Source organism: Nerophis ophidion, linkage group LG12, assembly GCF_033978795.1.
Source record: "Nerophis ophidion isolate RoL-2023_Sa linkage group LG12, RoL_Noph_v1.0, whole genome shotgun sequence".
Lineage (NCBI taxonomy): Eukaryota > Metazoa > Chordata > Actinopteri > Syngnathiformes > Syngnathidae > Nerophis > Nerophis ophidion.
Genome location: NC_084622.1, coordinates 63,967,488 through 63,978,949, shown reverse-complemented (window position 1 = coordinate 63,978,949; position 11,462 = coordinate 63,967,488). Strand labels below are relative to the sequence as shown.

Sequence of the window (11,462 nt, the reverse complement as noted above, 5' to 3'; positions counted from 1 at the left end):
CACATGGAGAGGAGCCAGATGAGGTGGTTCGGGCATCTGGTCAGGATGCCACCCGAACGCCTCCCTAGGGAGGTGTTTAGGGCACGTCCAACCGGTAGGAGGCCACGGGGAAGACCCAGGACACGTTGGGAAGACTATGTCTCCCGGCTGGCCTGGGAACGCCTCGGGATCCCCCGGGAAGAGCTAGACGAAGTGGCTGGGGAGAGGGAAGTCTGGGTTTCCCTGCTTAGGCTGCTAGCCCCCGCGACCCGACCTCGGATAAGCGAAAGATGATGGATGGATGGATGGATAATCTAATCTAATCAATATCCTCAAACACGAATCTTTCATCCTCGCTCAAATGAATGGGGAAATTGTCGTTTTCTCGGTCCAAATAGCTGTTTTTGTTGGAGGCTGCCATTAAAGACAATGTGAGGATGTGAGGAGCCATCAACATGTGATGTCATCGTCTGCCACTTCCAGTAAATAGGGCTTTTCTGTTAGCCACCAAAAGTTGCAAACTTTATCGTGGATGTTCTCTACTAAATCCTTTCAGCAAAAATATGGCAATATGGCGAAATGATCAAGTATGACATAGAATTGACCTGCTATCCCCGTTTAAATAAGAACATCTTATTTCAATACTAAATGTCATGCTCATCATCATGTCTCCCGGGAGCCTTTTGGCCATGGAGACCAGCTGCTGGGTCTCTGCTACACCGGAGTCTGTTTGGAGGGACTGGAGGAGATGCGGATGAGGGGACAGGACTGCGGAGCTAGCACTGAGCGCTAGGACGGAGAGGCTTCGCGGTGTTTCGACTGGGTGAGCAGGTGTCGGACACCTCAGTCTCCTTGGACGTATCCTCGCTCATCCATGCGGACTGGACACTGGCCGAGAGTGGAGTCGGCTGTCTTGGTTGCTTTGTTGGGTCTGCTCCTGTCTCTGGCCATGCTCCCTCCACCCCAGCGGACGATGGCGTGGAACACCGCAGAGGCAACCACAGTGGATATGTTTCTTTTACTTTTTATTCATAGCTGTATGTAGAAGTGTCTGCTTGTATCTGCTGCTTTAATGTATTTAATGTCCTCTGTGTTCTTTGATGTTTCCCTCTTACACACATGGAAGAAGGATGTGTACTATGGCTATGAGTTGTTTTTTTTGTTGTTTTTTTCCCCCTTGGCCTCAGTCTGCACCCCCACTACAGGGCCCAGGCTAAGACCGATTTTTTTTTTTTTTTTTTTTTTTAATTTTAATCTTCTATTCTTTCCCCCACCCTATGTTTACCTATATGTCATCTTTTTTGTAAGGGGCGCTGGAAGCCGGCAGACCCGTCAGCGATCCTGTTCTGTCTCCCTGTAATGTTTGTCTGATCTTAAATAAATAAATAAATGGGTTGTACTTGTATAGCGCTTTTCTACCTTCAAGGTACTCAAAGCGCTTTGACACTACTTCCCCATTTACCCATTCACACACACATTCACACACTGATGGAGGGAGCTGCCATGCAAGGCGCTAACCAGCACCCATCAGGAGCAAGGGTGAAGTGTCTTGCTCAGGACACAACGGACGTGACGAGGTTGGTACTAGGTGGGGATTGAACCAGGGACCCTCGGGTTGGGCACGATTAATATATTTTATTTGTAAAAAGCACTTTACATTGAGCAAATAACCTCAAAGTGCTACAGTGTATTAAAATAAAATAAAATAAAAAAAACAACAACAATAATAATAATAATAAAATGATAATACAAATAAATAAAAACTAGAACAGCCTAATAGCCAGAACTAGTATGCACATATCTATAAAAAGGCTTTTCTTTTTAAAAACAAAGGTTTTTAAGCCTTTTTAAAAAGCATCCACAGTCTGTGGTGCCCTCAGGTGGTAAGGGAGAGCGTTCCACAAACTGGGAGCGGCGGAGCAGAAAGCCCAGTGTCCAATTGTCTCCTTTTCAGGTGAGAGAGGACGCTAAAGGCAGTGCCCGCAATATCGTTGTCCGGGTGGAAATCGGGAGAAATTTGGGAGATTTTCGGGAGGGGGTGACATTACTAAAAATAGTAGGAACGAGTTATCATATTTTTTCAAAGAACAAACAACTCTAACCATCTGGAATATTGATTAATGAAATGACAGTGGAAATGAGGTGTGTTCTCAGCTAGCACCGCGGCAACCAGCCTAAATATATAAGTACTAAAATCAAGATATGTCAAATTGAAAGGGAGAGAATAAATGACTACTTGAATGGGATTGTGCTGAAAATTGTAATTTTCCTGAAGGAACTCTCCTGACGGAATAAATAAAGTACTATCTAATCTATCTAATGTCCGTCCCTACACTTGTATTTCTTCCCCCTGTTCCGCACTTCCCTCTCGACTCTGGGGCCTCCAAATGACACCAGGCCTGTTCCTGTAAAACTAATAATGACTGAGATTTGTGCAAGCTTAGCATTCTTTCTCCCCTTCGGTGCTGGACGCCGCAACGAGGGGAGGAGACGGCACGGAGAGAACGGTCCGAGCCGGGTTTTGCTTCACACGGAACGTGGAAAGCGAGTCAGTACTGAGTCGAGTGCGAGCTGAGTCTGTTTGGTTTCCCGGCACACAGACGCCGCACAAATCATCTTCCGCCCGCCGTCGTCCGAGCGGGTCAACGCCACGTAAATCACAACCGCAAAATATGAAACAACATATCTTGTTGACTGGCAAATCCACATAAGGACCCCCAGATGTGGGAGGAGATTAAACAGGAGGGAGAAGGGGGGAGGTCTCGCACACTCAGCAGAGACATGTGCGCACAGTGTGCCAACTAGCACACAACTCTGATGCACAGACAGCTGCCATTTCTCTCTTACTTTCCTCCCCTCGGCCGCCCTCCTCCTCCTCTTGGCCGTTCCTTATCCTTCCGTCTACTTTGGCCCGCACTTTTCCTCAGGCGCACATGAAGGCAGGTCCTGTTGGAAGGCGAGCGCTTGTGTAAACTTGGCTGCACATGAGCGCCAGAGACTCTTGGCCCGTCCCAGATAGAAAAAGTTCACGAAGAAGGAACATCTCTGAGGTGGAGGAGAAGAGGACAGATTCGGATTTTAAGGTGCAGGATCTCCATGCAGACCATGCCGGGAACTCTGGTGGTGGTGGTGGTGCTGCTGCTGCTGTCCACAGGAAGTGAGTCCAGAAGGATCAGGAAAAGAGGGCTTAACCACAAGGTGGGTCTCATAACGTATTAGTGCATGAATTTGACGATTTCTTATGTCTGAAGTGCAGTACGATATCAGCTCTGTTAAAAGGGGAACATTATCAGCAGACCTATGTAAGCGTCAATATATACCTTGATGGTGCAGAAAAAAGACCATCTATTTTTTTAACCGATTTCCGAACTCTAAATGGGTGAATTTTGGCGAATTAAAAGCCTTTCTGTTTATCGCTCTTTTAGTGATGACGTCAGAATGTGACGTCGCCGAGGTAACACAGCCGCCATTTTCATTTTCAACACATTACAAACACCGGGTCTCAGCTCTGTTATTTTCCGTTTTTTTGACTATTTTTCGGAACCTTGGAGACATCATGCCTCGTCGGTGTGTTGTCGGAGGGTGTAACAACACTAACAGGGAGGGATTCAAGTTGCACCACTGGCCCGAAGATGCCAAAGTGGCAAGAAATCTGCCGCCAGACCCCCATTGAATGTACCAGAGTGTCTCCACATTTTACCGGCGATGCTAAGACAGACATGGCACAGAGATGTATGGATAACCTGTAGATGCATTTGCAACTATATTACGTTTCCTTCCACCCACATTTAATGCGGAACAAACACTTACCAATCGACGGATTTAAGTTGCTCCAGTGTCACAAGATGCGAAAGTCCTGATCGTTTGGTCCGCACATTTTACCGGCGGTGCTAAAGCAGACATGGCACAGAGATGTATGGATAACCTGCAGATGCATTTGCAACCATTAAGTCAACGAATTCACAAAGGTGAGTTTTGTTGATGTTGCCTGCCAGCTAATCGATCATAACATTCTACGCTAATCGATGCTAACATGCTATTTACCAGCGATGCTAAAGCAGACATGGAACAGAGATGTATGGATAACCTGTAGATGTATTTGCAACGATGGTCAACGAAATCACAAAGGTGAGTTTTGTTGATGTTGACTGCCAGCTAATCGATGCTAACATGCTACGCTAATCGATGCTAACATGCTATTTACCGGCGATGCTAAAGTAGACATGGCACAGAGATGTATGGATAACCCGTGGATGCATTTGCAACGATAGTCAACGAAATCACAAAGGTGAGTTTTGTTGATGTTGACTGCCAGCTAATCGATGCTAACATGCTACGCTAATCGATGCTAACATGCTATTTACCGGCGATGCTAAAGCAGACATGGAACAGAGATGTATGGATAACCTGCAGATGCATTTGTAACTATATTACGTTTCCTTCCACCCACATTTAATGCGAAACAAACACTTACCAATCGACGGATTTAAGTTGCTCCAGTGTCAAAAGATGCAAAAGTCCTGATCGTTTGGGCCGCACATTTTACCGGCGATGCTAACGCAGCTATTCAACCATGCTATGACTATGAATTCGCTCAATAGCTTCAGTTTCTTCTTCAATATTTTCATACTCCAACCATCTGTTTCAATACATGCGTAATCTGTTGAATCGCTTAAGTCGCTGAAATCCGAGTTTGAATCCGAGCTAATGTCGCTATATCTTGCTGTGGTATTCCCATTGTTTGTTTACATTGGCAGCACTGTGTGACGTCACAGGGAGCCGAAAATAAGGCACTTTAAAGCTTTATTTAGGGATATTCTAAGACCGATAAAATTTTGAAAAAAATTTCAAAAAAATACAACAAGCCACTGGGAACTGATTTTTATTGTTTTTAACCCTTTTGAAATTGTGATAATGTTCCCCTTTAAAGAGCGTACAGGTCGAGGTAAAAGGTCATGAAAGCTAACCCAAGAAGTGGAGTAAGAAATTTGTTGTGCACTTGTGTTGTGTGTGATTGTTACTCACAGATGCAACACAAATATGAGAAGCTAAAGAAGAGGGTCACAATTACACAAATCCCATTTTTTCCATTCAAATATGCCTGACCTTTAACCTAACCCTAGATCAGAAATGAGCTTTGAATTTGATACTACAAACCCCGTTTCCATAAGAGTTGGGAAATTGTGTTGGATTCAAATATAAATGGAAAACAATGGTTTGCAAATCATTTTCAACCCATATTCAGTTGAATATGCTACTAAGACAACATATTTGATGTTCAAACTGAAACATTTTTTTTTTTTTGCAAATAATCATTAACTTTAGAATTTGATGCTAGCAACACGTGACAAAGAAGTTGGGAAAGGTGGCAATAAATACTGACAAAGTTGAGAAACATAATCATGGACGCTCCTGTTTATTTCCGCAAGACAATGCCAAGTCATGTGTTACAACAGCGTGGCTTCGTAGTAAACGAGTGCGGGTACTTTCCTGGCCCGCCTGCAGTCCAGACCTGTCTCCCATGGAAAATGTGTGGCGCATTATGAAGCGTAAAATACGACAGCGGAGACCCCGGACTGTTGAACGACTGAAGCTCTACATCAAACAAGAATGGGAAAGAATTCCACTTTCAAAGCTTCAACAATTAGTTTCCTCAGTTCCCAAACGTTTATTGAGTCTTGTTCAAAGAAAAGGTGATGTAACACAGTGGTGAACATGCCCTTTCCCAACTACTTTGACACATGTTTCAGCCATGAAATTCTAAGTGTCAGGGTTATTTGTTGTTGAACCCCATGATGCAGAGATGGAGGCGGGCATTAGATAAGAAGACATGATTTAATTAAAACTAAACAAGAACAAACAAAAAGCACGCACGTGGGCGGAATAACCAACTAAGGGAGCTAGCATTGGGAGCTAGAAAAACAAAAAGGAACTTTAGCATGGAAGCTAGTGGATAGCAAACAGAAAAACTGGAAATAACTAATGGTAACAAAAACAGCTTACCGCTACGACGACCAGGACAAAATGTAGCATGACAGGTAGGGGCTGTAACAAAATGACACGACAAGAGTGACATGTGGCAACAACAATGCAAGACAAATGATCCAGCACTGACTGGAGGAACAAAGCAGGTGAAATAGGAGCTGGCTGATTGACACCAGGTGTGACTAGATGCCAATCAGCCGCAGCTGAGTGAAAACAGGACACAGGGAGACCAACAGGAAGCTGAACCAAAATAAGAGCACTAGACAGGAAATACTAAACACAGAGGAAACAGACAAATGCAGAGGAAAACTAAAACATAGACAAACTGTCAGGGGAAAGCCTGACACTAAGTTAATTATTATTTGAAAATAAAAAAAAATATATGAGTTTGAACATCAAATATGTTGTCTTTGTAGTGCATTCAACTGAATATGGGTTGAAAAGGTTTTGCAAATCATTGTATTCTGTTTATATTTACATCTAACACAATTTCCCAACTCATATGGAAACAGGGTTTGTACATAGTCACTGACCAAATTACGTTGATATTATCCATCCATCCATCCATTTCCTACCGCTTATTCCCTTTGGGGTCGCTGGAGGGCGTTTCAGTGTTAGAACTTCACCTTTATCGGGAGTTTTTAAGCCAAAATGTGCCTTTGCCAGGCAGACTAAATTGTCTCTCCTAATTAAAACAGGTGCGGGAGTCCAAACAAATGAGGCAGGTGAAACTAATGAGTTGCCATGGTGACCAAACAAGGGAATGCAAAAACAGGAACTAATGGAGTCGTCATGGAAATGAAAACAAACAAGGGTGCACAAAAACAGGAAATAATAGAGTCCAAAACTAGCAGAAAAATAACAAAACATAATCCAGACCACAGAACATAACATTGGTGTTGTTTACTTGAGTCATATTGCAGTCTACACATATCTCTTATGTGTGACTGCCATCTACTGGTCACACTTTTCATTTCACCATGTGCCAAATAAAATAGCTTCAAGGTTGGTAAGCACAACTAAAATCATTCCCTACATTAGGCGCACTGTCCAGTTTTGAGAAAATAAAATAATTTTAGGGCACAGCTTATAGCCTGAAAAACATGGTACACAGATTGTCATATGACTACTACTGCTCTGTATTAAATATAAAACACATATAAGAAATTATACTGGCACTGCTGTCTGCCTTTTTCACACAGTACATTAGAATTGAACTGTTGAAGAACTTTCTTGTCATGTCTGTGTGATCATGTTTTGTTTTAGTCATGTTCTGTTTGTTTTTGGGACACTCAGTTCCTGTTTTTGCACTTCCTTGTTTATTTTGTTTCCATGACTACCCATTAGTTTTCACCTGTCCTCATGTCACGCACCTGTCTCACGTTTTGCACTCGCACACCTGTTTTCACTGATCATGTCACTGCTATTTAAGCCAGTCTGTTTCTGTTGTTCGTCCTGGCAACATCACCACCTCTCACCTGCTACGCACCTTGTAATGAACCATGCCAATAATCCATGTCCCGTTCGTTCCAAGTAAGTGTTTCGTTATTAATGCCATAGTGCAAGTTTTTGTTTTATGTTCATAGTTTTGCCTTAGTGCAAGTTTTGTTTTCACTGCCAATTTTTTGTACCTCCTTGTGAGCGCCACTTGTTTGGTCCTGTTTTTTGGTTAAAATTACACCATGTCCTTACCTTCACGCCGTCTCCGCTTCAATCTCTTTGCAACTCGGGAAAACAATCCAGCCCAAGTCCTAGTCGTGACACTTTCTGATACATTGGCAAATAAAAAACATGTTTTACCGCGTTCGTGTTATACTGCAATGAATTAAAGGCCTACTTAAACCCACTACCAGCGACCACGCAGTCTGATAGTTTATATATCAATTATGAAATATTAACATTGCAACACATGCCAATACGGCCTTTTTAGTTTACTAAATTACAATTTTAAATTTCCCGCGGAGTTTCGTGTTGAAAACGTCTCGGAATTATGACGCGTGTTTGTGACGTTATTGGTTGGAGGGGACATATTAGCCCAGCACCACTTACGGCTAAAATTTGTCTCTTTTCATCGCATAATTACACAATATTTTGGACATCTGTGTTGCTGAATCTTTTGCAATTTGTTCAATTAATAATGGAGACGTCAAAGAAGAATGCTGTTGGTGGAAAGCGGTGGATTGCAGCTGCCTTTAGCAACCGAAACACAGCCGGTGTTTGTTTGTTGTGAAGCTTTAACACAGAGCGGTCAAGCGAACATGTTTCTCTACGTCAACCAGCAAGTTTTTGGGTGGGAAAATTGTGATATTAAGTCGGCTCTTACCGGAGACTTGAGTGGATTACGCGACCTCATCCAGCAGCTCAAAAAGGCAGCTGTGATTTTGGCACCTCGGCTTCTCTCAGAGACACTGGCGTTCACCGCAGCCATCCGACTTTCAGGTATGACTTTGTAATCTCACTAAAATACTATTAACACAATAAGCAGATACCGGATCGTCCCGAATTATCCTGGTAAATGTGTCTAATTACATCTGAAATGCTCCCACTGCCGCCGTCTGTAGCTGTCGCCTTTTCATTTTTTTTTTTTTAAGTGCTTCACTCTAACTTTCCTCATCCACGAATCTTTCATCCTCGCTCAAATTAATGGGGAATTTGTCGCTTTCTCGGTCCGAATTGCTCTTACTGCTGGTGGCTCACTTTATAAACAATGTGAGGATGTGAGGAGCTCCACAACCCGTGACATCACGCGCACATCGTCTGATACTTCCAGTACAGGCAAAGCTTTTTTATTAGCGACCAAAAGTTGCGGACTTTATCGTGGATGTTCTCTACTAAATCCTTTCAGCAAAAATATGGCAATATGGCGAAATGATCAAGTATGACACATAGAATGGACCTGCTATCCCCGTTTAAATAAGAAAATCTCATTTCAGTAGGCCTTTAATGATGAGTTCGAGGCCTTACAGAAGGTGCTACTGCATGTTTTTTTTTTACCGTGACGTCTTCATTAAAAGTTATGACAACAAATCCCACTGCTGGCCTGTTAACAGCTCAACACTGGAAGTCGATAGGATGAGGTTTTAAAGAGAAAGCTTTGATAGCGTGAAACATGGACACGGACAATCGCCTCGTGTGCAGCGGAGCGGGACTTGTGCAGCAGCAAGTCACTTTTCATATTTCCATGTGAACAGTCGGGGGTGCATACTGAATACCAAACTAGTGTGTGTGTGTGTGTGTGTGTGTGTGTGCAGACCTGGCCCCTGCTTGTTAACTCAACTCAGCGTGGCTGACTGATCAAAAGTTCACTGTAGCGTGTTGCCCTGTCATCCTCCATGTTCTCACTTTCCGAGGAGTTTACGCCCTCATTGGCAAGTCGTTTAGCTGCTACCTGTTCACATTTTCCCTCCAGCTTCCACAGAGTCGTGCGCTTTATTCTCACTAAAACACCCCACGTAACCTCTGTGAGTCTCAGCTCACCCTTTACATCTTTTTTTTTTTTATGGTGACGGCTTCAAAGGTTCTCTAATTGGAACGTGCTGAGGAGGCTGTTCAGAGATTTAGCTTCTTGTCTTTTTTTTTTTTAAACCCATATCCCTGACACACACTCAAGCCGCCCTAATGACAACATTTGGAACATGCAAAGGCAGCTCAACGTCCCCTATGGAATTCTGAAGGCAGAGCAGATAATTGCGGAGGGGTTATTTCAAGTACTGTATTCATCTAGACTTTTGACAAGAACAAGAAAGTTTGATCACATTACGCCTGTACTGTATATACCTTTATATACATATATACATACATATATACCTATACTGTATATACCTTTATATACATATATACATACATATATACCTATACTGTATATACCTTTATATACATATATACATACATATATACCTATACTGTATATACCTTTATATACATATATACATACATATATACCTGTACTGGCTCACCTGCACTGGCTTCCTGTGCACTTAAGATGTGACTTTAAGGTTTTACTACTTACGTATAAAATACTACACGGTCTAGCTACATCCTATCTTGCCGATTGTATTGTACCATATGTCCCGGCAAGAAATCTGCCTTCAAAGGACTCTGGCTAGTTAGTGATTCCCAAAGCCCAAAAAAAGTCTGCGGGCTATAGAGCGTTTTCCGTTCGGGCTCCAGTACTCTGGAATGCCCTCCCGGTAACAGTTCGAGATGCTACCTCAGTAGAAGCATTTAAGTCTCACCTTAAAACTCATTTGTATACTCTAGCCTTTAAATATACTCCCTTTTTAGACCAGTTGATCTGCCGTTTCTTTTCTTTTTCTTCTATGTCCCACTCTCCCTTGTGGAGGGGGTCCGGTCCGATCCGGTGGCCATGTACTGCTTGCCTGTGTATCGGCTGGGGACATCTCTGCGCTGCTGATCCGCCTCCGCTTGGGATGGTTTCCTGCTGGCTCCGCTTTGAACGGGACTCTCGCTGCTGTTTTGGATCCGCTTTGGACTGGACTCTCGCGACTGTGTTGGATCCATTATGGATTGATCTTTCACAGTATCATGTTCTCATATGTTCTCATAGTCATCAGTATCACCAGTATCACAGTATCATGTTCTCATAGTCATCATTGTCACCGACGTCCCACTGGGTCATTATTGTCACCGATGTCCCACTGGGTGTGAGTTTTCCTTGCCCTTATGTGGGCCTACCGAGGATGTCGTGGTGGTTTGTGCAGCCCTTTGAGACACTAGTGATTTAGGGCTATATAAGTAAACATTGATTGATTAAAAAGCGTTTCAAATTGAAGCCAGGCATAAACAGTTCCGGACACGGTTTCTTCTTTGTCACTTGAACTGGATCCTCATGACTCTCGCACCAGGTGTCTGGCTTCGCTCACTTAAATCATGTCCATCATCTCTTAGCCAAACCTGTTTTCTTGCAAGTTCAAAGGTCACCAGACAGGTAAGGGAGTTTTAGAGCCAGACAAACATGTCTGCTTGAAAGATGACAGAACAACAGGTAACGAGGGGGGAAACATGAAGTAGCAAAATGGTAATCAGAAAGTAAGCGTTAAAAGTGTGTGTATGTGAAAAGCAAGGCATAAAGTTTTCACAGCATTGAGTTATTCTTTCAAAGCGATCGCCACTGAAGCAAAAACACACACACACACGATTGAGAGTCATGCAGACATAACAGTCTGGCTCATACATACCTGCACCGGCATGTCCATGTGCAGGAAGACAGGCGGCGTTGCCACAAACCTTTGCACTAGGGCTGTGCAGGAGGCAGTGTACACCCTGGACAAGTCGCCACCTCATCACAGGGCCAACACAGATAGACGGACAACATTCACACACTAGGGCCAATTTTAGTGTTGCCAATCAACCTATCCCCAGGTGCATGTCTTTGGAAGTGGGAGGAAGCCGGAGTACCCGGAGGGAACCCACGCAGTCACGGGGAGAACATGCAAACTCCACACAGAAAGATCCCGAGCCCGGAATTGAACTCAGGA

At 43.5% G+C, this 11,462-nt stretch overlaps 1 protein-coding gene across 2 annotated transcripts in view; it reads left to right on the top strand.

Annotated features, from left to right (window-relative positions):
• The first annotated feature begins 2,725 nt into the window (after nucleotides 1–2,725).
• The window catches only part of wfdc1 (WAP four-disulfide core domain 1), a 45,278-nt gene continuing 36,541 nt past the window's right edge, over nucleotides 2,726–11,462 (top strand). The window contains exon 1 of one of the 2 annotated variants that reach the window (XM_061917995.1): nucleotides 2,726–3,177. In XM_061917995.1, the coding sequence (XP_061773979.1) occupies nucleotides 3,076–3,177 (102 nt within the window). In that variant the 5' untranslated portion in view covers nucleotides 2,726–3,075. The remainder of the gene's footprint in view (nucleotides 3,178–11,462) is intronic. The other variant, XM_061917994.1, reaches the window with a different exon arrangement.